Source organism: Mauremys reevesii, linkage group 4, assembly GCF_016161935.1.
Source record: "Mauremys reevesii isolate NIE-2019 linkage group 4, ASM1616193v1, whole genome shotgun sequence".
NCBI lineage: Eukaryota > Metazoa > Chordata > Testudines > Geoemydidae > Mauremys > Mauremys reevesii.
Genome location: NC_052626.1, coordinates 102,645,772 through 102,673,460, shown reverse-complemented (window position 1 = coordinate 102,673,460; position 27,689 = coordinate 102,645,772). Strand labels below are relative to the sequence as shown.

At 39.2% G+C, this 27,689-nt stretch overlaps 2 protein-coding genes across 15 annotated transcripts in view; one reads left to right on the top strand and one right to left on the bottom strand.

Annotated features, from left to right (window-relative positions):
* Window positions 1–21,913, top strand: part of PLEKHA7 (pleckstrin homology domain containing A7) — a 310,525-nt gene extending 288,612 nt beyond the window's left edge. For 11 of the 13 annotated variants that reach the window (XM_039533619.1, XM_039533618.1, XM_039533617.1 and 8 more), the window contains 3 exons: window positions 1,842–1,984; window positions 5,433–5,541; window positions 7,580–7,774. In XM_039533619.1, the coding sequence (XP_039389553.1) occupies window positions 1,842–1,984; window positions 5,433–5,530 (241 nt within the window). In that variant the 3' untranslated portion in view covers window positions 5,531–5,541; window positions 7,580–7,774. Of the gene's footprint in view, window positions 1–1,841; window positions 1,985–5,432; window positions 5,542–7,579; window positions 7,775–21,089 lie in introns of those variants that run through there. The other 2 variants (XM_039533620.1, XM_039533621.1) reach the window with 2 other exon arrangements.
* Window positions 17,196–27,659, bottom strand: C4H11orf58 (chromosome 4 C11orf58 homolog). 2 transcript variants are annotated; one of them, XM_039533638.1, is made up of 5 exons: window positions 27,416–27,659; window positions 26,230–26,313; window positions 24,150–24,210; window positions 21,922–22,031; window positions 17,196–20,041 (listed from the first exon to the last, which is right to left on the bottom strand). In XM_039533638.1, exons 1-5 carry the CDS (start codon window positions 27,473–27,475, stop codon window positions 19,829–19,831), a joined length of 528 nt encoding a protein of 175 aa, XP_039389572.1. In that variant the 5' UTR covers window positions 27,476–27,659; the 3' UTR covers window positions 17,196–19,828. The 2 variants fall into 2 exon arrangements, with proteins under 2 accessions (XP_039389572.1, XP_039389573.1); XM_039533639.1 differs by having other exon boundaries at window positions 26,230–26,310.
* Between the last annotated feature and the right edge of the window lie 30 nt (window positions 27,660–27,689).

Sequence of the window (27,689 nt, the reverse complement as noted above, 5' to 3'; positions counted from 1 at the left end):
GCTCTCGGAGATAAGGAGTTTGGGTGCACATCCCTCTGGTAGCTGCTCCTAGGAGCGGGGGTCAGGGCCCCTCCACGTGCTGCCCCTGCCTGCAGACACCGCCCCCACAGCTCCCATTGGCCGCAGAGGGCTCAGGGACATATTAGCTGCTTCCAGGAGCGGCGCAGAGCTGGGGCAGGTAGGAAGCCTGCCTTTGCCCTGCTGCACCGCTGGACTTTTAGAGTGCAGGCGGCGCTGGGAGGGAGGTGGAGGAGTTGATCAGCAGTCCTGCGGACCCCTGGGGTATCCTCGGGGACCCCAGTTTGAGAAACACTGTCCTAGATCATTGTGATATCAGAGGTACCTTAACCAATCACTACCCTTATTCTACTGCTAACTTGCATGCTACCCTTTCATTGGTCGTATGAGGGAGATTGCATTGGTGGTGGATTAATTGGCCCAGTTGCCACTTGCATAAATCTCAAAGCACAACCCCCCAGACACAAATTGACACAACTACCCACATAACACAACCAGCTTACACAATAACCCCATCACAGCAGCATGTACCTCTCACTCACCATCCACACAGCACAACCAGCACACACAAAAGTTCCAAAAACATATTATTATAGATTATCAGGGTTGGAAGGGACCTCAGGAGGTCATCTAGTCCAACACCCTGCTCAAAGCAGGACCAATCCCCAGACAGATTTTTTGCCCCAGATCCCTAAACCACTGAGTTGTCCTTCCCCCCCATCCTTCACTATAGAACACACCCTTCATTTGCCATCTGCACAAATCTCCCAGCTCAATCCCACCTAGACACAAATCAACATAACCACCCACACAGCAACACACCTAGGATACACAAAAGCACACATTCCTCATTCACCACCTGCACAAATCCACACAGCTCTCCCAGCAGAACACAATCCCCACACAACATAATCCACACACAGAATAACCCTGAACGTCACTCTGTAGCCTAGAATATCCACTGAGTCAGTGTGAAACTGTGAAAACAGCTATAAGCATGGTCGAGACCTAATTTTGTTCAGAATATCACCAGGTTCAATCATCACTGGGATTTGTAGTCTGTTGTTCAATTCTTAGCCATTTTCATCTTTTATATACATGTGACTTTATCAGTTACAGCCATGTAACTGCATGGGCTGCAGCTACTAGTGTCCTAATAATGACTTTTACTTGTATGTCTGAGTGTTTAAAAGCATTAGTGAATCCTGACAAAATGTCTTTTAGGTAGATATAGTAGGTAAACTGAGGCATTGAGAGGTTGTGATTTGCCCAAAGGCAGAAAGTCCATGTCAGAGCTGGGGTTAGAACACCATTTTCTATCCACTATACTACCCCTTTTAGACACAGATTTTCAAAGAACTTGCTGACTTGCTCATATTGATGCAGTTGAAACTTTCAGCATAAAGCGTTTATCATCAGTGCCTGCCATGTCGTTTATAATCTGTTTGAAGAGAGAGCACCTGTAGGTCACTAGGTTGTGCCTCTTTCTCTTAGCGCTAACAAGTATCCTCACTAACTTCAAAGAAAAGCCACTCATTTTTCATATTGCTTTCATGTAAACAAACCTGTTTTCAACAAAGGGCTTTAAGATGCATGTGACGCTGTGCATGAGTTATTGCAGGAGATATAATGACTACATTATTTGTTTGTGGTATATACTGTAGTCACTACATTGTCAGTGTATCTAAATCACTGTTTTGTAAAGCATTTTACAAAAGTCTGGAGTGTGATATCTGTGTGATAACTAAGCTTTGTTCTGTGCTGCACCATGGATTTTCTGTATGTTTGTAGATGTTAATGATGTTTTTTCACTTTCCCACTAGTAAGCACAACCTACAGCCTGCTGTTGCTCAGGCCAAACACAACTCAGTTGATTTAGATTCACAGCTGCAGGAGCAGGAACGCATCATTACCATATCATACGCTTTGGCTTCTGAAGCCTCCCAGCGAAGCAAGGAAGTAGCAGGTAATGCTCCGTTATTTCCAAAAACTAATGGCAGTGACAAATGTGTTCTTATTCTTATTGCTACCTACTTTTAAGAGTCTATATGGTTGTCTGCTGAACTGCACTGTATACAGATGTTGCCACTATGATACAATTCTATTGCCAGTCTTATTTAAAATTCAGAATCAAACAGCAGATACCAAATTCTACAGATACCAAACTAGAGAGGCTTGAGGATTGGCTTTGAAAATTTGGCCTGGTGTAAAAAGAAAAGGAAATATCTCTCTGGTTATGATTATGAAGCTGAAAGCCTGCTGTTGTTATAGGTGGCACGGATACATCTAGCCCATCGTATTTGAGATTTTAATCCCATGACCTCGAAACTGTGACATAGCCATTACTGAGTAGCCTAAATTACAATACTTTGCCTTTTGAAGTGACAGAATAGCTTTCTACACTTATTTAAACATTACTGTGAATGTAAAAAATGCAGAGAGAAGTTGGTTAAAGGGAAACAGAGCACTGACATTTGTTTGGGATGTTGATCGATACTGTCACTGCTGAACCTTGCCAAAGGACACCGTATTTGAAACTTTCAAGTAACCCATCAGATGCTTGTTAAACATCTTTGTATATTGCTAAAGAAAAGTAAATAAATCAACTGAGCTGCGGCTAAACAAGAAAAACGCCAGGCCAGAAAAGCTTCTCTTTTTTTAAAGAGAAATTAAAGGGGTTCAGTGACTGGGATAACAGAAAATCACCTGCAACTTTAACTATAATCACTACTATGCTCTTAAAATGCTGAAGAAGATATTGCAAAATTGGCTCACTGTATGTTCCTGTCTCATGAACAAGTTTAGTGATCAGACCAACCAGGCAAGGATCCTCTTTGCCTGGTGATGACAGTGGGTTCTTTATAGTATGTGTCATTGTTGAAAATGGGAACTGCACTCTTGCTTTCATGACATTTGAAATATTTGTTAACTTAGAAAATGTCAACAGAGCTGTATCAAATAGAACAGTGACCATGTTAATAGTTGTTGTTCCAAGTATTTGAATATTCATTTGTAATTGCCACTGCCAACTCTTCCAGTGGAGAATTGGAATAATGGAAATAATTTCAACCCTGATGGGGGAAAAAACACGTTTCTCATCTGAAATAGTCAGTATGAATGACACTTGCCACCCAAGCACTGAAGACCACTGCATTTAAGATAGGTGATTTCAATAACTGGACATATAATGTTCATCCATAGAAAAAAACAGTTTCCTTTTATTGAATGTGGCTATGTATTCAAAGACCCAGTGGCAGCAAACCTTGAGGGGAGGCTGATTTTTTTTTTTAGGGGGAAATGATATTTTGGGGGTTATGTGTTTTGACTCTTTGGAGAGATTTTGTATGTAGTTTAAGAGGAAGCTATACGTTACATCGTCTTTGCTTCAGGAAAGATGTCTTCATGGCAACTGACTTGGAAGTATAGGATGATTCATTGAGGAGGAAAGACAGCACCTGGATGCATGGCAATAAAAGGGCCATTCAGTTAAAACAAACAAACAAAACACTAAAAAGTGAATACAAAGACCTAAAGTCTCCATTTCCATGAAAGGGTGAAATTGCTCATAGGTTAGAAAGGATATAGGAACTATGACACATTCTCCCCCCATCTGAGAAGAATGAGTGCTTGTGTGGAAGGGAGGAGACATTGTAAATGCACTAAATCATAAGATCGCTGGAGATCAAATGCCTAGCCCACAAAAATAGCTGTTAGATTTTTATTATTACAGTTTAACTTCTTTTATATCAAACTGAAAAAGTAGGGCTTATGTGGGTGCCAACAAAATTGTTAGAAATTCAGGAAAACAAAATTCCCACAAACATTTATTGTATATATTCCCTAGAACATCTTAAATGCTGCCTGAAAAACTTATTTCAACTATCAATAGTCTTTCCTTTTTTTTCTCTTTCTCTTTTCTCTGTTCTGTTTTCTTTCTTTCTTTCTTTTACCATTTAAGGGCTCAATCCTGTAAGGAGAGCCACATAAGTTGATCCCTGCATCCACATGATGGGGACTAAAATGTTCCTTGTCTATAACAGATTGCTGTGGGTTCACCTTTCAGTAACCCTTAATCCAGAGCTAACGTTAATGAATTTTAAAAAAATAGCAAGAGTTAGTAAAAGTAATGACAATATATTCTTTCAGAATGAAAATGATTTAGGTGTTTGAGCCTTCAGGAATTGATGATGTCTGATTGGACATGACCAGTTAAAAAGAGCACCACAGGATTTTTTATTACTTCTTTGCACAGTTGGATATCTGTTCATGTTTGTTCTATTTTCTAAGTCTATATTTAAGGGTGGGGTTTTCAAAGACTCTCATTGCTGGCCTAATCTTGCTCCAGGGATGTCAATGGTAAAATCCTCTGGGAACACAGTTAGGCCCATTCTGAGCACTTCTGAAAATCCTACCCTAAATGCCTAGATTTAGTATAAAGACTGCCTTGTATAATTTTACTGTAAGGTTTGTTTCTGAAATTTTTCCAAGTTATGCTTTTAGTGATCATCTAGCATACTCTAGGATGCTTTAAAATAATAAATGGTAATATAAAATGTGAGCTGCTGATACCCACACAAGCCACAACCTTCAACAGCAAGGTTCCCGTACTCCTGAAAATGAATCTCTCATCAATCTATAAATCATGGGACGAAATCTGAGAGATCAAGTATCAAAAAGCCACTTCTCATATAGCCTTTTGCACCCTTTCCCCTCCAAAATTGTAAAGGCAGAGCTTAGCATAGAAATCATTTGGGTCTTTAATATTATGCCAACAAATCAGGATTTCATATCCTCTATTATAACACTATTTCTGTGCATTGTATATAGAAAAAGCCTTATATTTTAGTAATGAGCATACATTATACTCGGAGTATGCCTCAAGCTGAGGCCTTAAAAAGATATTTGACTTCTCACATAATTTATTACTTAAGCTATAAATTATATTTATTTTGTTGTAAACTATTTTTTCACCTTCCTATTTGCTGTACATCTTACTTTCTGCCCATTCATACCAGTGTAACTTCAGTCAAGTTTTGAAACTGGACTAACAAGTACAGTATCTGTGCTATCCTGGGATTTCAGATTTTGTGTACAGTTTGACTGGTGTAAATCAGTGTTTTTTGCCATGTTGTTCCAGTGAGATTCATATTAATATGGGTTTTCCTTATTTTGTTTGTGTGTTGTGGAAATAAACCATTTCTGCTTTTAATGTGACTGAACGATACAGAAACAACAGGTGGATATATTGTTAAATAGTGTTTTCCATGTACCTAAATTAATTTTAACACCCCATTGCATTACTAATCTGGTACAGTGTTTCCTTATTATGTAGTAGTTAGATAGTTAAGGTGGCTCTGTTGCAATATGTATGTTTAATTATGCTACCTAATTCCTGTGTGTGTGATCCCTTCTAGCTCACCAGTTGACCTACCCATCTAAAGCACCCTCACCTTCTGTACCACAGCCACCTCACTCCCCCTTAAGCAATGGATTTCACTACACATTTGTCTAAACACCTTAAAAGTAAGAACTAACTGCTCTTGGCATGTCTAATTTGTCATTACATCTTTGCTTTAACTTTGTCAAAAACTAACACTTTTTACTACAATAATGTAAAATTTATCCAAATTAATACATGCATGCAGTTTTCAGTATTCAGAAGAATCTGTTCTCAGTCAGCAAATATTGCTGCTTATGAACTAATACATAAGCTTGCAAAAGCCTTTAAGGTGATTGCTGTTGGTTAAAAATAAGTAAAGGTTATTTTGATCATCTTAGTGTGGCAAAAGAAAAACTAAAATGTCAATGCTATTGGCAAATTTGGGGCCACATTTTCAGCAACAACTTCCACTATTGAAAATGTGTGCATGTGTTTTCACCTGCAAAATGGCACACACCTCTGTTGAGCACCATACCTGCAAAAACAGGAACCCTTGTAAACAGGCAGTTTGGGGTCTGCATGCAATTTTGTGGGGACAAACAGGTGCATTTTTGCAGAAACTAAAATTAAAGATTAGTTTGAGACAAGCTGGCCTTGTGTAATTAACCTTACAGTAGTTTGTTTGACTGCTGCCATGCATTCAATGTTTTTCCATTAAATTATTATACTAATGGAATGATGATGTTTTCCCTTCATTTAGTTTAGTTCTTAGCTGCAAGTATCGTGGGCACCATTTTTAAAAGGACATTTATTGCACCACCATTAAAAATGAACATTTACTGCACATTTCAATGGTATTTGCATTATTCCCTATACTTAAAATGGGAAATACTTACCAATTGTTAAACATATCATAATACTGACATTATCCCAATTTGGCACCCACTGTACCTCCAGAATTTACTATTAATTCATTCTTGTCTTTCTGCTTTCAGATGGGCTAGTTTTCTCTCATACTATTGTATAAAAATACATGAAATAAGTTTTGTTGTAAGTGTGACTGAACATCTTTTAAAAGAGTTAGTCTCTGGCTACCATGGTTTTGGTTTTGGAGAACTTTTGAGATCAGCACTTCTCAGAGTTAAGAAATCTGCATACTTAGATAAGCTCTAGAAAGGCCCAATACTGTGCACACATCAGTTTATGTCAATAGGAGTTCTGTTCAGAATGGCTGCAGTATTAGACCTTAAGATCGTAAAAGATGACTTGCCTTCAGAAAAGTACATCACAAATGATAGACCAGGGTTAGGCAACCTATGGCACACGTGCCAAAACGACACATGAGCTGATTTTCAGTGGCACTCACACTGCCCGGGTCCTGGCCACCGGTCTGGAGGCTCTGCATTTTACTTTAATTTTAAATGAAGCTTCTTAAACATTTTTAAAACCTTATTTACTTTACATACAACAATAGTTTAGTTAGAGACCTTCTAAAAACGTTAAAATGTATGACTGGCACACGAAACCTTAAATTAGAGTGAATAAATGAAGACTTGGCACAGCACTTCTGAAAGGTTGCCAACTCCTGTGATAGACTGACAGCTGTAAAGTTGTTCTGACATCACTCAGAGCAGCAGGGGAACGTGATGGAAGTGGACTAATGTCTGCCTAGTTCACTTTCTGATTTGGCCGGCCTGATTCCACCACCCTTGCTCAAACTGAATGGCACCTGACCCTTCTAGTAGTCCCATTTAAGTCAAAGCGGATTACACATGGAGTGAGGTGTTTTTCCACAAGTAAAGAGTATCAGAATCTGGCCTTGAACTTTTCAAAAGAGTGCAAAAAATAAAGCACTGTCCCCAGATACCAACAGTGAACTTGTATTAGAGAACTACTCCAAAAACTCACATCCAAAGTTCACTTTAAGGGAGAGCGTTAAGGAAAGAATCTAGTAATTTTAGCCATTACATTAGGGGCACAATGATTCTTCTAGTTCAGTGGACATCTTCCAGAATTTCAATGGCATCAAGTAATAATTGGTCATACAATTTTAAATATCTATTAATTATCCATCCTATCTTACTGACTGCAATACAAAATCATGTTTTTCTGAAAATGTGTACTGGTTGGCATCAGCATACCCTACCGTATTTGACTGCATTTTGTTTTAATTCATACCAGCCAAAGCAGTAACTGAACATTGACATAAGATACAACCCAACAACCATCTGATGCCAGAGTGTGGAAGAAAGAATGTCTTCATTACACCAGCTTCTCTGAAGATACTCATCAGCTGATCTCATAATTTTTCAAAAACAAATTCAGAGAATAATAGAGGGATTTTCTATGAAAAACAAATAAATTCAAATCATTTTAGTTTGGCACTGTTTTAGTTCAGACTTTTTATATAAATAAATGGCACTTTTAAGATACTCTGTAAAATACTGATGTATTTTTAGAAACAGAATATATTTTAGATTTTTTAAATCAAGGGCTGAGTTCATTTTTTTTTAAAAACTGCTGACACAGACTTTACAAAATGTAAATCAAATAATCTTGGAAGCACATCATGGCATTTGGGTAAAGCTAACTCAAGTGAGAAGCTTACTGAGAATTTTCTTCTTTTTTGGCAAAATTGATCACTCTCGTGCCCTTTAAATAAGAAATAGCAAAGGACTCAGCTTGCATTTCTAAATGTTAGTAACCATCATGTTTGCACACAATGAACAAAATTATGGCACTCAGCTGCTAACTCCTGTACATTTTTTAATTCCATGTAGTTAATTTTCAAATATCAGTACCCAGTGTGTTGGCATCGACAAGAAGCTACAAAAATATTTTTTTCTTAAATTAAGAGGACTGGGAAGTAAAAGATATTTTAATTCTACTGTGTGAAGTAAGCAATAAAATGTTAATAGAATGTGTGATTTTACTAGTAAAAATATATATATATTTGTTTTAATTAAAAAGCAATATGTGATGTATTGCATTATCCTGGAAACAACAGAAATAATGTAATGTGGCACTTGCTAATTTTGTATGTAAATTTAACTGGTGCTTAATTTTGCCAAAACTTTCAAGTCTGATGTTTTGCTTGGGCATAGGGTGAAGAGTTGGCCACTTACATATGAAGAAAATTAGTTTAAATAAATTGCTGTTGCTTCTTTACTTGAAAAAAGTATGTGTACACTTTCAGTGTAAGGCATGCAAAAATCGCACAATACTGTGTAATTTTTAGTTGAGTCCAGTGCTAAGAGAGGAATGATTCACAAATACTGTGCTGTGTTTTGCGAGACTTTTAACTTCTGTTTCTTTGCTGCATTCAGATAATGGGTTTAAAAAGAAACTACATGGATTGAGCTTCACATTTGTTTAAAATGCATAAAATAAAAATTCATATTGTATTTTTACGATACTCAGAAGCTATTCTTAAAAAATATATTTAGAAAATGCAGTCTATTTTTCACTAACTCAATACTGCCAGAGTCAGCTTCATAACATTTTGCCAAAATAAAATTTTTATTTTTGCCTTTATAAAAAATGTTTGAAAAGAAATTAAATGAATATTTTGCAAGAAAATGTTAATTTAAATAAAATGTAACAGTTTGGGGAAAATGGTGTATGTACAGATTAAAATATTAACATAACACTTCTACTGCTTTTGTCTTGTTAGCTGTCCTGTTGATCATTTTCAACATTGTTTTTAAAATCCCCGTTAATTACATTTTGTTTTCCCTGGTTCTGACCCAAGCCCATTGCTGTCCATGGGAGTTTTTCCATTTACTTATATAGGAATTGAATCAGGCCTCCTGTGTACCAAGTGCTGAACTTAGGATGGCTCTTAAATACATACTTAAGTCCATCTCTATTCAGGAAGGCATGTAAGTACAGGCTTTCCTGAATTGGAACCTAAATGTTGATCTTTCCTAGTTTACAGTTTTCTCAACTGCCAAATTCTTGACATTTGGTATAGTATGAAATTAAAGTAGCTAGAGTAATTTACATATTCTGTGTGCAAAAACTACCACTCCCCATCTCTAATCCTGTAAACATAATGCGGTTGCTTGTGCAACGTATGGACACACATTAACCAAATAAAATGTCTGGAAACCAACTGGAATTTAAGACTTCTATAATAGCAGGCAAGAGTCAATTTGTACTATGACAGTGCCTTCAAATGACATGGGTTTGATACAGACTACTGGAGGTTTTTAGTTATTGTCTTTCTTAAACTTGAACTACTTAATACAATAGAGTGAAGGGAACAAACAGTCAATAACTTTTAAAAAAAGAAAATTGAGATATTTCTGTGGTTCAGTATTGACATTGTGAACTTCACAGAGTTTAAGTGAATATTTGACTTCAAATGTGTGAACAGGAAACGCAAAGCTGACATGCTTATAAAACCCTTGTCCCATTTGTGGGGATATGCATGGCCTGAAAATTAAAGGAACCCTCAGGAATTTGTGATGTGTCATGGTTCTGTAAAAAAAAAAAAAATGTTGTTGATGTAGAAGGGGGAAGTGTGTGGGCTATGCTTTGGGGAGGGGGTGCAGCCAGTGGGTTCATGAACTACAGTACTTCAACCCACTGACCAAAAATTCCACTTGTCTGTTGTCTTTTGGGTGGGTGTTGGGCAGGTGGAGAGAAGCACAGCTGATTGTCATAGTAGTTGTGCAGGTGCTCTACAGGTTGTGATGAGACTATTCATATTCTCCTACCCTGCCGTGTACATCATTCACACACAACCTGCTTACTTGAGCTTCATCTGAGATGAAAGAATTTCACACTTAACACACATACCATTAATGTTTTGAATAATAAACTGACCTTGAAAACTTTTGGTCTGAGACAAATCAAGCAATTTATATGTCCATAATTAATCACATATTTTGGAAAAAAAATATCCCCAAGTATGACACTTTTTTTCAAAGCCCTTATTTAAATATAGATATGCTAATGAGTTATCTGGTGACCACTCTGTGTGGTGGTTTTCTTTTTTCAATTTCATTTTGCATTTATTCACCAAAACAGTCTTATCTATGTACTTATACAGCACCTATCACTAGCATCAAAGCTAGAAAATTATGATGTATTCACAGTGGTATCTTTTAATCAGACAATGTTCAATTTCAAGTCATAAAATAGTTGGAATAAAAAGAGGGTTTTTTTTCATTTTGATTAAAAATATTAAACAAATAGTATCTGTTTTTCTTTTGGAGGAACTAATTTGTAATTAATCTGTATAGTTTTTACACCAAGCAAAAATTCAATGTTTTTTACTCTAAAGACTCTTATTTTTCTTCCTTTCACCCATGTGTGTTTTTAGTTTGTTACATTACAAAGTGGTTGCCCTGATGACAGGTTACAAATTCACAACACCCTCAGCCTTGTAATCCTCAGACCTGTCATTAGTCTCCATTTTTTTAAATTGAATGGGTGCTCCTTTTGTTTATTTTCCTTCCCGTTGCTCTAGTTTTGTATTTGTGTGGCAGGCTGCTAGGGAGTTTTGGTGATGACATTGTCCACACTGGGTTAACTCCAGCTCTTCGAGAGAATGGAGAGTAATAGTGGTGATAAACACTAAAACTAATTTAATCCAGGACAGCCAGAAACACCCACAAGGAGCAAGCTGTATTGGAGAGATTTTTTTTCCCCGTCATATTAGTTTAGAGGACTTTTTTCTAGAAAATCTGGTTTGTGTGCAGAATATTGTTATATATGGCTTTGCCACCTACAAGTTCATAAAAATATTACCAAACCTTCACTGTTTAAAAAAATGACAAAGCCTGAGTAAAGTTGATTTAAATGGCTGAAATCTGCTCAAGGATTGCTGTTTTGAATCTATATACAATATAATGCTTATTGGCATCTTTTAGGTATTGCATACAGCTTTATTTTCAACTCATGCTATTTACTTGGTTGATTTCTAAGTCTCAAAAATAAAAACAAAACAAAAAACAAACTAATGAGGTACGTTCTGAGGCTTCACTTCTCTGATTTATGTCTGTCTTTGGGTATTTTAAAGCATTTGCTTGTGTAGTAGATGTGTGGATTGCGTAGTTATAAAAAGAAAGAGACATGCAGAGGAAAGACATGAAAAATTGCTATATTTTTCCACACCTGGTAAACATTCCCATTGGTTAGTTGGCTGTATTCAAAAGGCTAAGACTTTTATTGCTATGCTAGCAAAAGCAACCTTTCTTCATAGTGGAACAGTACAAAGGAAAAGCACAAAATGTACACACATCACAGTGACTGGAATTCTGTTTGAACAACTGTATTGATTGGGTCTGACCCCTTTACACTTTTTTTCTATTATTTGAAAAGGTGCATCTAAGTGTAGCTGAATTGAACCAACTGAGATGAACTTTCCATGAAAACTTCTTGAGATACTGCTTTTAGTTCAAAGCTTTGGAATTTTAAAGGGCATTTTTAATATAAGCCTGTTGAGGTATTCTGTACCACAACCATACTTTGAATGTTAAACTACAGGTAAACCTAAGGAGAAAAACATAAAATTGTGAAGCCTACCATAAATTATTGGATATGGCAGAAAAACTTTGGACTCTAGGTATAAAACAAATTAAAAATACAAAAATGTATTGTATCTACCATGTAGAACCCTAGGAATTAAAAAATGTGTTATACTATTATTCATTTAGAGAACCATGAATGTACATGGTGCTTTACAGACCTATAGAAGGACAAACAACAAAACGACAACATTGGATGACAATTTCAGCTAAGGTGTAAAAACACTATTGGTGAGAACATGTTACAAAGAATTCTTGGAAATGTGAGCTTGAAAGATGGAGTGGGGCAGGGGATGGAAGGTCCTTGATGCCCTAAGAATGGAAGGCTTCTTCAAGAGGTTGTGGGTATCAAAGGGGAGGTTTACTGAGTATGGGAGATGAGTGGAGCAGAAAAATAAGAGGATTTGGAGGAAAAAAGAGCAGAGATCTAGTTGCAAGCTAGTAAAAGGATTCAAGGAGAGGGAAGAAAGATGGACTTCAGTTAGCCTGGAGAGGGAAAGGTGAGAAAAGAGAGGCCTGGTAGGAGAAAGATAGTGATAAAGTTGAGATGACCAAGGTGTGAAAAGCGTTTTTTATGGGAGTGGGGTATGGAGACAGAGGGAGGGGTAAGGTGGTGATAATGTGGAAATATTGAGGGACTTAGCAAGAATTGGAAGCAGAGAGAAGTCAATGATGTCACCAAAGTGATGAGCTGGGAATTACGGGAAGGTAGTGGGATGTAGGTGGTATCAGGAGAGGAGATGGATTAGCAGAGAAAATAATTTGTTTTGAAAATCTGGAGTTTCACAGGATAGAGGAGTATCAGAGTCAGAAATGTGAGACAGAGGAAAGGGATGGAAGGTGTGGGGATCCAATGAAGAATTTGGAGTTAATTTCACAGAGGGGGTAACTGAAGCCATGGTAGCAGATGAAATTACCTTAAAATGCACAGATGTGATAAAGAGGAAGACTAAGAACCAAACGCTGAGGGACAGAAACAGAAAAAACGAAGAGAAGCCGCTAATGAAGACACTGAAGGACCAGCCAGCAAGGTAGGAGAACCCAGTAGAGTACAATAGTTGTAGAAAATTAGTGCGTTTCCCATATTAAATGAGTTACAAGCTTAAATGATCCAGGACTCTGGGGAATTTGCAGAGGTGTGTTGAGAATTAGGGTAATATATTTTCAAATCTGGACATTACTAATGAGGGGAGAGATTCCACAAAATCACACTTGGATTAATGCAAATATTTTAATACATCTAAACATTGACCTGTCATTACTTATTTGCATTATTAATAAGAAGCCCCAATCAAGGAGACATGTATAGGACCTAGCACTGTTAACTACAAATTACATAAATATACACACACAATAATGCCTATATTTTGCTGTGTGAGCAGGGGTTTGGGATTTTGTTGGGTTTTTTTGTTTGTTTTTTTCCCCATGTCTGTCTCTAGAAATAAACTTTGACAGCATAATTTGTCTATCTTTAGAGCTGTGGCACAATTTTTTTAAAAACAAAAAGTCTTGCAAACCTTAGTGATGGGTCATATAGGATTAGACCTAATGAAATAAAGAAGTTGAATGTTCCAATGAAAAGCATTTTTAATTACCATTAGAGCTTTACTATTATGAAAACTAAATGAAAAGAAAGAGAATAATGTGGGATGATAACGGAAACTGCTGCCTGGTTCTGAATGAATATTTTGCCTGTATGGATTCCCTTTCTGATTGTTCAACTCTGCTAAATAGACAGATGGGTCAACTGCTTTTGATTTCCTCCCATACTATATATTGTCTACAAGAATCACCTTTTGTCTCCGATTTGTAATTTGTAGATGGATTCCTTGCATTTTGCTCTTTGCCCAGTTAACAGTATGTATTATGTTAACCTTCCTACATCTTTGTGTTATAAGAAAGAATCAAAAAGTGCTGCAAAATTGCTCCAGGAAACTAACCATCAGGTAGGATGTCACTGCTTCTTCAGGTCTGAGGTGTCTCTGAAACTCGAAGAGAGCTTCCTACAGTTACAGTTTTACCAGACCAGGTACCAAGCCTGAAGCTATGTAGACTGTAAATAAGCAATATTCGAGGAGTTCAGTAAAGAGTAAATTGCAAACCAAATGCCTGCTTTTGTCTTATTTGGGATAGCAGTAGGTGCTTCAGCTCTTTAACACACTAAATAAAATCCAGCACATCACTTATGCAATGATTGCTTCTTTAGTTATGCTTATCACTTGAAAATACATGCACGATTGCATTTTAAAGAAAAGTTGTTACTATGTATAGTTATAATAAGACCCATAACACTATAGTTTTGTAGCGTTCATGAATAGCAGATCTCAGCCTTGTGCATGTAAGTAACATAATGGTTTGAACCCCACATTTGTGTGAAAACCTAGAGTAAATAGATGAAAAGGAACTATTCAGGTTGTGGACCCCTCTCCATTTCTGCATCGTATTATAGCCCCAAAACATTCTATGCTTTAACCTAGTTTGAGTTGTTTCTGAGGTGTGGGTAGCTTGCAACCTACTTCTGATATGGAAAGAGCTGAAAACCACCTGATTACAAGACACTGTTTTCTGGTGTGACTATCCTGGGAATGGCTAAAAGGAGTCAATCTGCTAGTCAAGATTAGTAAATGGGAAAACCTCAAAACATAGGGATGTTCCATTCAGATCAGTCCTGGAACATTTGACTTCTGATACATAACTTATTTGAGGTCTGTTTTCTGGCATCCACCACCTCTCATTCTTTTCTCTCCTTTTCCAGCTATCTCCCACTGAGTGTGGAGACACCTTAAATGCCATCTTCAGAGTTGGATGGATTATATAGCAGGAACTGCTGGCCTTTAACATAGTCTCATATTGTACTTTTAACTCTCCCCTGGGAATAGAAGCATCAGGAACAGTGCTCCAGAGGAACACACTCTTTGGGTGATATTTCTCAAAGATTCAGGGAAAAAAATGTAGTTGGTGTCACTTTTAAAACCCAGATGGCACTCTGTTCTGTCCCTTGACACCGTGTCCCTTTCACTTTCCCCTGACAGCTCACAGGAAACTGATGCAAATAACGATGCCAGGCTTTGATTATGAGAAAGTGCACTGCCATTTATTCTCTTTGTCTCCTGCAGTTTATAGAGGCAGCTTCAGTGCATAATTTAATCTCTGTTCTGGGGACTGTAGTAAATCCACAGAGATTTCCACCAGGCGTCAGTGCTGACATTGGAACAACATGTGCGTATCCTCTTTGATCTGAATTCCCCAACCACAGCTGTAGAAGGACTTTTAGCTTTGAAGCTGTCCTAAAAATTGTACTTTCAGGAATAAAGTTGCCAGGCTCCTCTTCAAGAAAAGGGGGAGTGTAAACTGCAAAGCAGTTGTGTAAAGCCAGAGAGCACCTTATGTATCATACTACTTGGCCCTAGAATTCCTTCACAGCTGAAAGGGGGGAGAAAAATGGATTCCTTTTTATGGGAAGCAGGGGAGTAGAGGGTACTAGTGATGTTGCTTTCTTACAAGGTGCTCCCCATCCTACAAAGAAGCGAGGGGGGGTCATGCCAATGCTCTGCCTGTTCAAAGGGGTACCCCATCTCCCCAATACTGTGTGCTAATGCTACCTACATACTGATACTGGTGAGGATTGCAAAAGTGTGCAGTAAGCAATTATACAGACTGTAGGCTTGTTAATTTGCTTTCTCTTAAAAGACAGACGTTTTTTGACTCTATCAAGTTATAGCAGAAGACTGGGATCAAGCTTTCTCTGTCTCCTGATTTGGGCTTTCAAAATATACTGGCTTTGGTCTACCCTCATCATGAAGGTTGAATTTAAATGTTTGATTAGGCACCTATGCTTGACACAACTGAGACCTAAATTAGAAGTGCTAGTGATTTATTTAATTCCATCTTCCTGAAGGACATCAGACTCCATGTTACAATTTAAACTATTTGTATATAACTATTAGTGATGCTGTTCTGTAAAACGTAGGACTACCTGCAACCCCATTTTTAGTGTTGCTCCCATTTCCAGCAATAATGGGAATGCATGTACAGCCATGGGTAGATAACCTGGTTCCTGAGGCACTAGTTTGTGCCCATCTCTGAACGTAAATGCAATTCTGATGTAGAGACTATTTCACAATGTACGGCTGACGTAGCAGAAACCAACTCTACAGAAAGGTTGTATCCTTATGTATAAAGTTAATTTATTTACCTATCACTATTCTACTACTATCTAAAACTAACAGAGCATCTTTCATAAGAAAGTGCCTCTGGGTGGTTCTCAGCGGCTCTTTAACAGCACACAGTGACACTGCACAACAGCCTAGGAGCTTCAAGTGTGCAAGGACCTGAACGCACGTTCCTTGATCCAGCAATACTATTAAGCATATGCTAAGTAAGTCAATGGTGAAGTCTAATACCACTCCTGGGGACTTTTTACATAGCAATGCAGAGGGGAAAGGGTCATTTCAGAATTAAGCAAGCTACATCCTGTAGCATATTGATTTGTCCATTAAAGACTCTTCTGTGTGTATCAGAGATCAGTTTACCATTAACTGTAATATATGATTTACACCAGGCTGGGGACATATAATGATGTAGTGCTGCAATCAGTATTTTGGGGGCAAATTCTATTATATGGTACAAAGAGAGTGGTGCATATTAGAGTAGCCCTTAGGCTGCTATAACCTGGCCTATGACAGAGAATCAGGGAGCACTAACTGGTAGCTTGCTCTCCTCCCCCACTTCCCCTGGACATGCCAGTCAAGTCGCTATCCTGATCTTCCTGGAGCCCCCCAGCCTGGCAGGGAAGAATGTAATGAAGTACATAGAACTACTCCCTTATCTGACATACTGCTGAGATGATGATGTGCCAGCGGAGGAACTGCAGGCAGATGTTAGCACCTGAGAGATTACATGGGTGCTGAAGGATAAACCATGGTTGCTAACAGAAAGACCAAGCAAGTGTCTTGCTGTGCTACAATACTACCTGAGCAGCCATAAAATGAAGATTATGAAAGAATCCTGAGCCTAAATCCTGGGAGAGAAGCCACAGTCTGTTAGCATGCAACTAGTCACAGGATGAGGATCTAAGACTTTTAATCCTGTTTTTGTTAGTGTGTATAAAACACCCAGACTGGCTAGGTCAGTCAAATTTTTGCTCTTTCTTTAGCACTCTTAAACCTGTGTTTAAAAGAACCTGACTGTGGACATAAGTGCTGCTAAACTTTCTAGCTGGGAGGAAATTGACATCAGGCCTTCAGGAAGGTTGAATTAGGAGAGATGTACCAGACTGAGTTGATGCTAGAGCTATGGATTGCTGAACACTCCACAACACAGAGGTGCTGCACGGACGTTGGTTCCACTCAGAGTATGGGTGAAGACCATGACAGCACGAGACTGTTGACAGTTATGTGCTAGATGGGATTTCTCATTGCAGCAGCTGATTTTCAGATTTTTTCTCATCTTCTGTAGAAAAGCCAGCCATTGAGACTAGAAAAGGCAGCTCACTAAAGTCCTAATTGAGAAAACCTGCAGGGCAGCAGTTTTGTTGGTGGATTCTTGTAGATGTTTCCTTTTGGGACAATATCCTAATAGTTTTCCCCTTACTGACACAGAAGTGAAACACTTTCAAATTTCACATATATTTTCCTTACTAGGCAAACTGAAGGCATTAGCGAATGATAAATGTATTAAAAGCAAAATGGTTCCTACATATCTTCTCTGTGTAGATATATCTGAAAAGGTGATTTAGCTAAAGCAAACTCCTCGATGGTGAAAAAGCATAATCACGCATTTCACCAGGCAAGGTTAATATAATGACCTCTTCCCAATTTTTATTTATGCATTAGAGATAGTGAGAGTGGTTGAAAAGATGGTCAGTGATTCAACATCTCTGTAAAATAGCAGATGAATTCCTGGTGCTTTTATGAATATTGGCAGCTTATAACCACCATTTTAACCACTAAAACTAAACAAGGTAGTTGGTAAATATGGGGGAGGGGGTTGTCTGTGTATATAATATTAGGTTACTTCCTTGCATATTGCAGAAATGTACACACGTATAGAAAGGATCAAATTAATAACATGAGGGGGAGACAAATCAAATAATTTGCTGGTCAAGTTCTAGTTCTGGTCGGTTTTTTTAATTCAAAAGTTCAGCCACTTCTTTGCCCTTTCCCCTGTCATAGCCCTACTCCTTTAATGTGAAATATGGTATGGTTATGGCTCAAGGTCATGTTAAACTAGGTTAAAAAGTAAATGCAGATTCTGATTAAAGTCACTTTGTGTGTCATAGTTAGTGTATAATCACATGTATCTGGTTTAATACTGCTTGTTTTTTCCATAAAGTAACATTTGTTCAAAGTCTTTCAGTGTAGCTGAGGCTGAAGTACTAATTTTCAATTATCTTACAATCAATGGACATATTTCAGCTCATACAAATTAGCAAACAGTATGGAAATAATCACTGCAACAGATTATCAGTAAATTAGAAACACAGCTTTACCAGATACAGAAAAAAAGTGATAAGTTTCATCAAGAGCCTCGGGTAAGCTTTTTCTTGCAAAGTCTACAGTGCAGACGAAGTTCTGCTCTCCCATAAAGAAATGCATTCAGAACATATGCAATGTGGCATTCCTTTTATGATCCTCAGATTAAATCTGATGATTATTTTTCAAACAGATGCCATTACAATAGCTGAGACAATGCATACAATATGGAAGAAAAAAGGTAACTAATTGAGGCACCTGTCATTTTCCATATCAAAGTATCTTTTCCCTTCACATGAACTCATTTCCTGGTTCGGTTCTTTATCTTCTGCAAATCTCACTTCTGTAGAGAGAAATTATTAAAACTAACATGTTAATATGAGACCAACCTCCCTCCCCAAGCTCTGCTTTTACATAGCTCTCATGCACACTGCAACTCAAGCAGTTACAGGATCAAAGTCCTTCATTTCAAAAGGGATATCTACACCCAAGATCATCAAGCTAGTTGCAGAATGTATCCCTCTTGTACAATAGCTGTTAAAAACAGGCCCAGAGAAGTAACTAAGAGTACATCTACACAGGGATGAAAAACCTGTGGCATGGCTATGGCTGGCCCAGGTCAGATAACCTGAGCTCAGGCTGCAGGGTATCGCTGTGTAGATATTTGCGCTCAGACTGGAGCCCATGCTCTCAGACCCTCTTCCCTCAGAGGCTACCAGTGCTCAGGCTCCAGCCTGAGCCCCGCAAGCCCAAGTCAGCTCACCTTGGCCACCAAAAGTTTTTTTAAATCCCTGTGTAGATGTACCCTAAAGGCCCTCTTCTGCATCCTGCTATGATGTAGGGCCCCCTACACTGATGGAGTGCCACAGACAGCAGTAGGACTCTGCCACAGAAACTCATTACAGAATCAGGACCTAAATGAATAAACCTGTTCTCTGGCAATTATGTCAGACTGTACTGCTGGTATCACCAAACAGAACCAAGATTTGAAGCTGCATTACACTGCAGAATACTGATGTCATTGCTACTGTATCATAATTAATACATTAACAGGCAACTCCAATGAAACCTTATATCTCAAAAAAAAAAAAGACAAAAGGACACCAATCAAAGAAAGTAGTGTCAGAGGTTTGATAACTACAATGGAAGGAGAGTGGGTTCAGAGAATATTGTAAAAGGAGGCTGGCAATTAAATTTATTTTTGTCCTAATGCATCTGTTTATACTTTACCCCCCAAAAAATTACACTCATGCCCATAAAAATGTCATCCATGGCATCTGAAAGCAAGCACTATTTTTCTCTCATCTAAAAGGGCTTTTTTAAAATCATAATACAAAAATCTGTGCTGTAAGCAGTCCTCCACTTTGCACTAACAAAAAGGCTTACTGTACTTTAAATACAAAGACTTATTAGACCTGAAGTTATGAGCCGCTGGATTTAACAAACATCATTTTATAATTGCTTTTCACATCTTTCTTGCTTTCTGGATCATCAGCTTCACTGTCTTTTTCAGCAGATTGCAGTTCTTCTGCAGATTCCTCTTGCTCTGACTCAGAGTCACTTTCAGAGTCCTCTGGACTTTCAGGTTCAGGAGAGTATCTGTTCACATCATCTTGTCCTTCAGCCTCCTCCAGCTAGAATAAAATTCAGATTACAAAAGGAAGCTAAATCATTCCCCCAAGCAACCTCTAATTTTGCCATTTAAATACAAATTCAATGAGTTTTCACTAGTTGCTACATTGTTCCTTTTGTGTTAGTGGTTGAAGATGGGACATGAGATTAAACCACAGAGGTACCAGATAAGACCCATCTTAGTCTTTAATATAGAGAGGATTAGTCTGTCAGATACTGGAATGACTGATTGTCAACTTCCTTAATAACATCTGAATTACACTGGTAAATGATACTAAAGATCTAGGATCCCTTGACATTACTAATGCAGTAACTGGACCCTCTCCATTTTGTTTGCTAACATTTAAACAGCAAAGGACGTAAGTTTTTAAACAATAATGCTTTATTCCGGGAAGGATTTTTTTTTAGCAGGAATGTGTGTGCACACAATATGCAGCTACTTTGTGGTTGACCAGTAGCCTCATATTACTCACCATGAAGGAACCAACAAAGAGAACTTGGAAACATTATCAAATGCAATTGAGCATGCAAGGTTTTTACTGCCTCGTTACTTTAGCTTTGGTAGGAGTTCAGAGAGTCATGCTTGATGCAAGAGAATTGCTGCCATACTGTAGCCAACTTTAACGTGAGCCACATTATTTTTATGTGAGGGTCATCTGGGACTCGTGCGCAAGACTGCAATGCTTTGTAAACCTGACGCTATTTGGCAAATACAGCACTTAGTACTATGGAAGAAATTCTCAATGCACAATCGGATAATGATGGGCCAATACAGGTATAGTGTCTATTTACATGAAAATGCCTTTCTAGGGAAGAAGTGCATGTGTGTTTGGAATAGTAAGAGTTTGCTAGTGTGGCACAAGTTCTTTAACTCAAGTCTAGCAACCTCAAAGTTTTCTACAATTATCAGTATTAGCTCTGACCAACAGTAAACATTCACTGATATTTCAACTTCATGCTCAAGTATCTTGTTTCTAGGCTTCATTTAAAGAGGTACGATAGTTTCATAATTTTATTTTGTCTTCTTTCACTTTTCTGTGTCTCCTCTAGGCAGTGGTGGCCCTATCCTTTCCTCCCTGGAGACTGCCTCATAACTACATGACTGAGGAGAGACAGGATCATTTGAAGATTTCATCTGTGTCCAATAGTCATTTCCTATCTCTTCCAAATTTCCTTCTCCCCACCCCTCCTCACGCATTTGGACTACACAACATAATTATAATTGGAGCACGCAATCATAGCACCTCAGGCTCTGACTGAACCTCTTGGAGCTAAAGCAGTTTAATCTGGGTCAGTACATGAAGAGGAAGCATCCCCCAACCTTTCCTAGGGAATCTCAAGAAATGGGGCTAGCAATTGGGAGGGCACTCCTGAGTTAGCACTGAATGGATACCCCTAGCTTGTCTTAAGGCATCGTGCTACTCTCACGTGGGTGCTGGTTTTTGGAAGATATAAAAAGCCTTAACTATTGTAGTCATTAAAGATTCCACAGCAGGTGTGAGTCCCATAATTATTTTGGTGAGTGTTCTATCTATTTAAATTCCCCTTGCAGTCAGCTGAATAAAATATTCTTCATTTCCTATGTGAAATTGTTGGGTAGAGCTGCTATGTTACATCTCCGAGGAGCTTAATGTGATCTAGCTGTACATACTGTAGAGTATCAAGGTTTTCAGGTGCTCAAGAATTCTCACTGGTACCTCTGTGTCCAAGCCCAGGAAGCTCTTGGCTCCTGCAGATTTGTACTTGGTAAACTTATAGGGGTACTCTGGGTTAGAGTAAGTTTGACACGTTGTTAAAAAATGGCCATGGAATGTTTGTCATTCATTCTCTTTGCCCACTGGAGCAAGCCTGTCTGCGTCAATAAGAGTAAGTAAACTACTACCTCACTGAAACCAAGTCCACAGTGTCGTCGATTTCTTCCGGACATAGTGCTGTCCATGCTTTGCTGGAACTGAGACTCTAGGTCTTCATTCATTTTCTTGTCTTCTTCCCCTGCATGTCCAGTGTACTTGGTTATGGTTCAGTCAAATTAACAAAAACATCTGATTACACAAAATTACCAGATCTTTAGGATTTAGCACTGTATGAAAATATTTTTAATACAATTTATTGTGTTGACTATTTGCTGCATAGTGAATACACCATCTTCCTTGTAAAGTTATCTTTGCCTGGAACAATTAATTGTTCAACAGGAAAGTAAAATACTCTTATATTGTAATAAAGGTAGAATGATAGATTATCAAGTTCACCACAGGCTCATATTGTACCATGGATAGTACTATAAACAGGGTTTACTAGAATGTAATACTACCTTGTAAAATCAACCACGTGTCTACACTAGAACAGTTCATTTTGAACATTACCCCATCCTGCCACTATTGCCATTTTTCATAGCAAGATAAAAGTGTTATATTGGAGCAGGAGCTTCAAGACATTCATTTGTGCAGCAAGCAGTCTCTACACTGGCAAATCAAGGCACTGCAAACCAATGGTTAAAATGAAGTAGCACACACATACACAGCAGTAAGTCAGAAGTTCACTACTGGACTTAACCTGCTACATTTTAGATGAACTACCTCTGCCTTGAGCCACTTCATCTCGCACATTTGAATTCTTAACAGCATAAAATGAAACCTGCTTAGCTTTCTTTTCACCAGCCAAGGGAAGCAATTTGAAAATTAGCTCTTTCTTATGTCTATTAAATAGCTGCTTTCTATGCTATCCTGCTGCTTATTTTAATAAGTTATTACAATTTATTTCAATAAGGCAATATGTCTATCCAGGTGCAGTCTACATTGTAAAATGAAGAACCACCCTTGGCCCTAGTTTACTGCGAGAGAGAAGACAGGGACTCCTAGTTCTACTCCAATCTGCCACTGACTTCCTCCCTTATAAAATGAGAGATAATTACTTACCCTTGCTGTGAGAATTAGTGTTTGTACAGTACTTTGAAGATAACTATATATGTTTTTATTATTAAAGGAGGAAAAGACTGCCAACTGTGGGAAACAGGGGGAGAGGAGATGAAGATTACTTTACATAGGAAGTTGGTTGCTTTGGTCTTTTAGCAAGGAGCAGGCCTCTTGTCAAAACCTAATCACAACTTCCTGCTGGTGATCAATAATAGTACTTAACTCTTTCAAATATCCATCTGTCTTTGTAAAGTAATTTACAAAGGAAGTAAGTATCATCAGTCACTTGCTCAAGGTCACCCAACAGGCCAGTGACAGAACCACCTACAGAACTCAAGTTTCTCACATCCCAGTCCAGTGCTTTATCCACTAGACCAAATGGTCTAGATCAGCTAAGAAGCTGTTACTACCAAGGCAAATTGGAGAAAAAAAATGCAGAGGAGTCTGGCAGTTCCGATTCTATACAGCTAAGAGAAGTTTTAACAAAGCTCTTATTCCAAACTTGATAAAGTCAGAGATATGTTGGCTTCTGCTAATTAATCATCAGAATCTGACTATGGGAAAAACAAGGACTTGCAGAGTCATCTATTGACTAGAAATAAGTCATAGTTTTGTACATTTTATATCCATGGCAATTTATCTCAAAGTTTGCAAAGAAAAAAGTCTTGCTTTGACTATCAGGACTACCTAATCAACAGGGACTCTGAAAAGTCAAGCCCAATTCTGATTTATGCACAACATCCTCCATCAAAGGTCATCAGCTGGTAGTGTAACTGGTGATGATGCGTGAAGCATAATACAGTGCATCCTATCAGTCTGCAGCTACAGTCACCGTCCGACACAGAATAAGATTTCTTGACATAGAAGTAAAACAAAGGAGACAGCATATGTGGGCCCCAGTTTTGCAAAGCATTTCAGCATGTGCTTAAATTTAAGCACATGCAGAAGTGCTTTGCTGAATCTGGGCAGGAGGAAGTAGACATGTGCAGCAAAACTAGGCCTTTTTCAGTCACTATACTGACTAGTAAGAGATGATGAGATTATGCCAGTTCCCAGAATCTGACTTGTTTTCTTCAGCTTTAGTCACAAAATTGAAAGCCTCCACTGCAACAGCAGTGAAGGTATAAGGACTCAGCTCTGCCTCCCTAGATCAATGTTAGTTTACAGATTTCTAATTTGTATCAGCTATTAAACTGACCTGTTCTGAAATGAGAAGTTGATCTGTGGTCTCCGATAACAAGGCGGCCAGTGTGTTCTTTCTAAAAGAAAATGCAATTTATTGTGAACTCTGACAGCTCTACCTACATACTAGAATTCTTGGATAGTGAGTAGTAGGGTGCGTCTATCACCAAGATTTTTTTCAGGGGGGAGAGAACATGTATTAATGAGCTCTTTCACCAGCCAATGACTATCTGTTGACAAAGCTAGCTTCATTTTTACCTTCCACTGATCATATTGGAGGAAACCCTAGGTACCCTCCCAACCCCCAAATCTGTTCCTTTCCTTTTTACTTGCCAGTGTCACTCCAAAGGGGATGACTACAACCCTGCTGAAGTTGCAGCAGGATGAAGGAAAATAGATCACCTGAGCCCAGTATTATAATGCACAATAAAGTTTAAAGTTACAACCCAGGTTTTGCCAATTACAGTAATAACTCAACCTTTCTTCGATTCCCATAGAAATTACTTAGCAGCTCAGAATCCTCCCCTACATAACTTTATTTTTTGTTTGTTTATTTTTTGCTTTTCCTTCTCATTCCCTTACTGGACAGAAGACCACCTGCTGGACTGAACTGATAGCTCCATAGGCCTGTATGTTCTTTTCCAACGAAACACCCACACAGGATAAGCAAAGATGTGACCAATGTGCCTTAACCCACAGCCCTGAATGGGAAAGCCCAACCTACAGTTTATGTAAGTCCCTAGGTTAAGCCGGGGTCATGCTACTATTGCCAACAGCACTAAATTACTCTGTTAGGGGCAGAGAATAATGACTCAACCAGATTAGGGAAATACAACATTAGAGAAAAGTAATTAGTTTAAGGGAAGGCTAATTTTAATTTTTGCCTCCAATTTAACTAAAAGCCACCCCATCTAGCAATTGCCGCCTGTATAAAAGAAAAAAAATCGCAACATTAAACTGTATTTTAGGCACATATGAAAACATTCAGGCTCCAATATTGGTCTCTTGTGATTATATAATCAATCGCTGGGTACCGTCTACATTAATCTCATGAAAAACAAAACTTACAATAATGCAATGTCCACACATGTAAGTGGATTTAGATTTTGTCCTGCATAAGTAATTTAATTCCAAGCCCTCTGACTGTGTTTGCTACTGAGTTACTCCAGTCTGGTTGCGGTTATATTTAGCCTTTGTATCCCAATCATCTGAAGCAAACTTTCATTTGTCTGGAGCCAACAATTTGCAGGAGGGCGGGGGGTTGATGTGTAAAACATTAGGCTGTTGGTTATTCTCATAAGGGTGAGCTAGAAAGTGTTCCTGCCTATTTTGCAGGTGATCTAAAGATATAAGAATCTGAAAAAACAATTATTTAGAATCAGTAGTTGTCGGAGGTGAAGTTGGAGCCCTTTTTTACTGCAAAGCAGTGCTACCCAGGCTAACTGTGGAGTAACAGGCCAGTATTCTGATATTGCATTTTACAGAGGCTTTGGCTACACTTGCATTTCAAAGCGCTGCCGCGGTAGCGCTTTGAAGCACTAAGTGTAGTCAAAGTGCCAGCGCTGGGAGAAAACTCTCCCAGCGCTGTCCGTACTCCACTTCCCTCTGGGGAATAACGGACAGCGCTGGGAGCGCGGCTCCCAGCGCTGGGGCTTTGACTACACTGGCGCTTTGTAGCGCCGCATTTTGCAGCGCTGCAGAGGGTGTGTTTTCACACCCTGCTGCAGCGCTGCAAATTTGTAAGTGTAGCCAAGCCCAGACACTATGTAGTAAGTGGTTTGTGGCCTTGAAATAACTGTAGATTATAACTACGACTGTTAAATGCAGAAATCCTGCCAGAACTTAAAGTTATGTACAAAGGGATGCACAGATTAACGTTAAGTATAATGTTTTAAAGAAAACTTTTACCTTAAACAAGCACTATCTTATCAAGAACAGTAACATCTTCACTTCCAAAAAGAACAGAACACACTATGCAATCACTTTCAGTGTGATCAGTGAATTGTTTTGTCATTTGAAAAATCCTTTCCTAATAGCAACTATCCTTTATTTACACGGAATGCTTGGATTTAAATAGATAATTAACAAAATCTCACCTTTCCTGCTCCCATAAGTCTCAAGAACTTTTGCTTTCTTTCTTCATTACCTAAATCTACTGCCTCCCAGCTGCTCGATCCCTGCTGGAAGATAGAAGGTAATAAATTATTTAAAAAAAAAAAAATCAGTTTCCATCTAAAAGCTTGTTTATATTAAATAAAATCAAGTTATACATAATTTGTGCATTTGTCCAATACACTATGATGCAACATTTACAGTCATGCAATTTCAATACATGACTAGGGCCCCCCTGGACATGACATGACCTAACTCGCTCATTTAATAATATCAACTTTGAGAAGTGTTTTAAGGACACGGTTGTTTGTTTTGTGTTTGTTTGTTTTAATAAATAGGCTCTAGTGAAGAGTGAGCAGGGAAGGGAGCAGGAAGGCCTTTTAATAAACTAAACAGACTTAGATGCAGTAGTCTCAAAAGGTGGTCAACAGGCACTAGAAAAAGATCTTATAACATCAACAAGCCATTGAATGAATTTTAAAAATGCAAGCATGGATTCTGATTTTTGAAGCCATTTGCAGAAAGCTAACATATCTAGCAAGAATAAACCCACGAAGAACTTGCATAGGAAGGAAGAGAGAAAACTCAGCTGGAGCAAAAGAAAAATAATCGTACAGTTAACTGACAAGCCGCCTTTGAACTTGATCAAGATTCACGCCTATCAACTTATCAAACAAAATCTTGAAAATGGACAGAGATTTGGGCCTCTTCAGGAGGCAGAGCAAGCGCGGAGCGGTACCCAGCCCAGGCCGGCGGCTTGCAGGCTGGCCTAGTAGTGGCAACAGACCACGTCCATTATAGAGCGAGCACTGGGCATGAATGCAGCCAGCAGCGCTCCCGGCACGGAGGCACATCCCCTCTGAACCGACTGCTCCCCCCTGGCTGCTTAGGGAGGGCGGCCGGGCGGCCTTCCCAGCAGGGCCGAGTCTGTTCAAGCGGGACACACGGCGGCTCAGCCCGGTGAAAAGCCTCAGGTCCCTCCCCGCCACCAGGCAGCGTCAGAGCCCCGGGAGCGGGACGGAGCCTGGGTCACTTCACTGACCTACACCAGGCCGCTGAGGGCCTGCCCGGCGCGAACCGCCACCCCCGCCCTTACCCCGGGGGAAGGGATCGTCTCCCAATCCCCTCCTCGCCCCAGGCTCGGCCCGGCCCGGCCCCCGCGCTACTCACATCGGGGGAGGCCGCTCGCTTCATGCCGTGGCGGGGCTGCGTCTCCCTGGCCGAACTCATCTTCCCTCAGGCTGCGGGATCGGCGCCCAGGCCGCGGCCCTCACGTCTTCCTTCGCGGCCAGGCGGGCGGCAACACGGCGGCGGCCCCCGCGAGCAGGTCAATAGCCCGGCAGGCGCCAGGCACGCTGGGAGTTGTAGTTCTTCTCTGGTGACTCGCGCTGGGGGAGGGCGGGAGAGACTTCACGGCCCAGAATCCTCTGCGACGGGAGCGGGG

Bases quoted from the DNA above. Each gene is read 5' to 3' on its own strand.
- C4H11orf58 (XM_039533638.1), bottom strand. From the start codon at position 27,475: ATGAGTTCGGCCAGGGAGACGCAGCCCCGCCACGGCATGAAGCGAGCG. The intron at 24,211-26,229 runs GTGAGATTTTGT...ATTTTCTTTTAG, and splicing joins GACTTATGGGAGCAGGAAAG to AAAGAACACACTGGCCGCCT. The intron at 20,042-21,921 runs GTAGTAGTTTAC...ATTTTATTCTAG, and splicing joins GTGGACTTGGTTTCAGTGAG to CTGGAGGAGGCTGAAGGACA.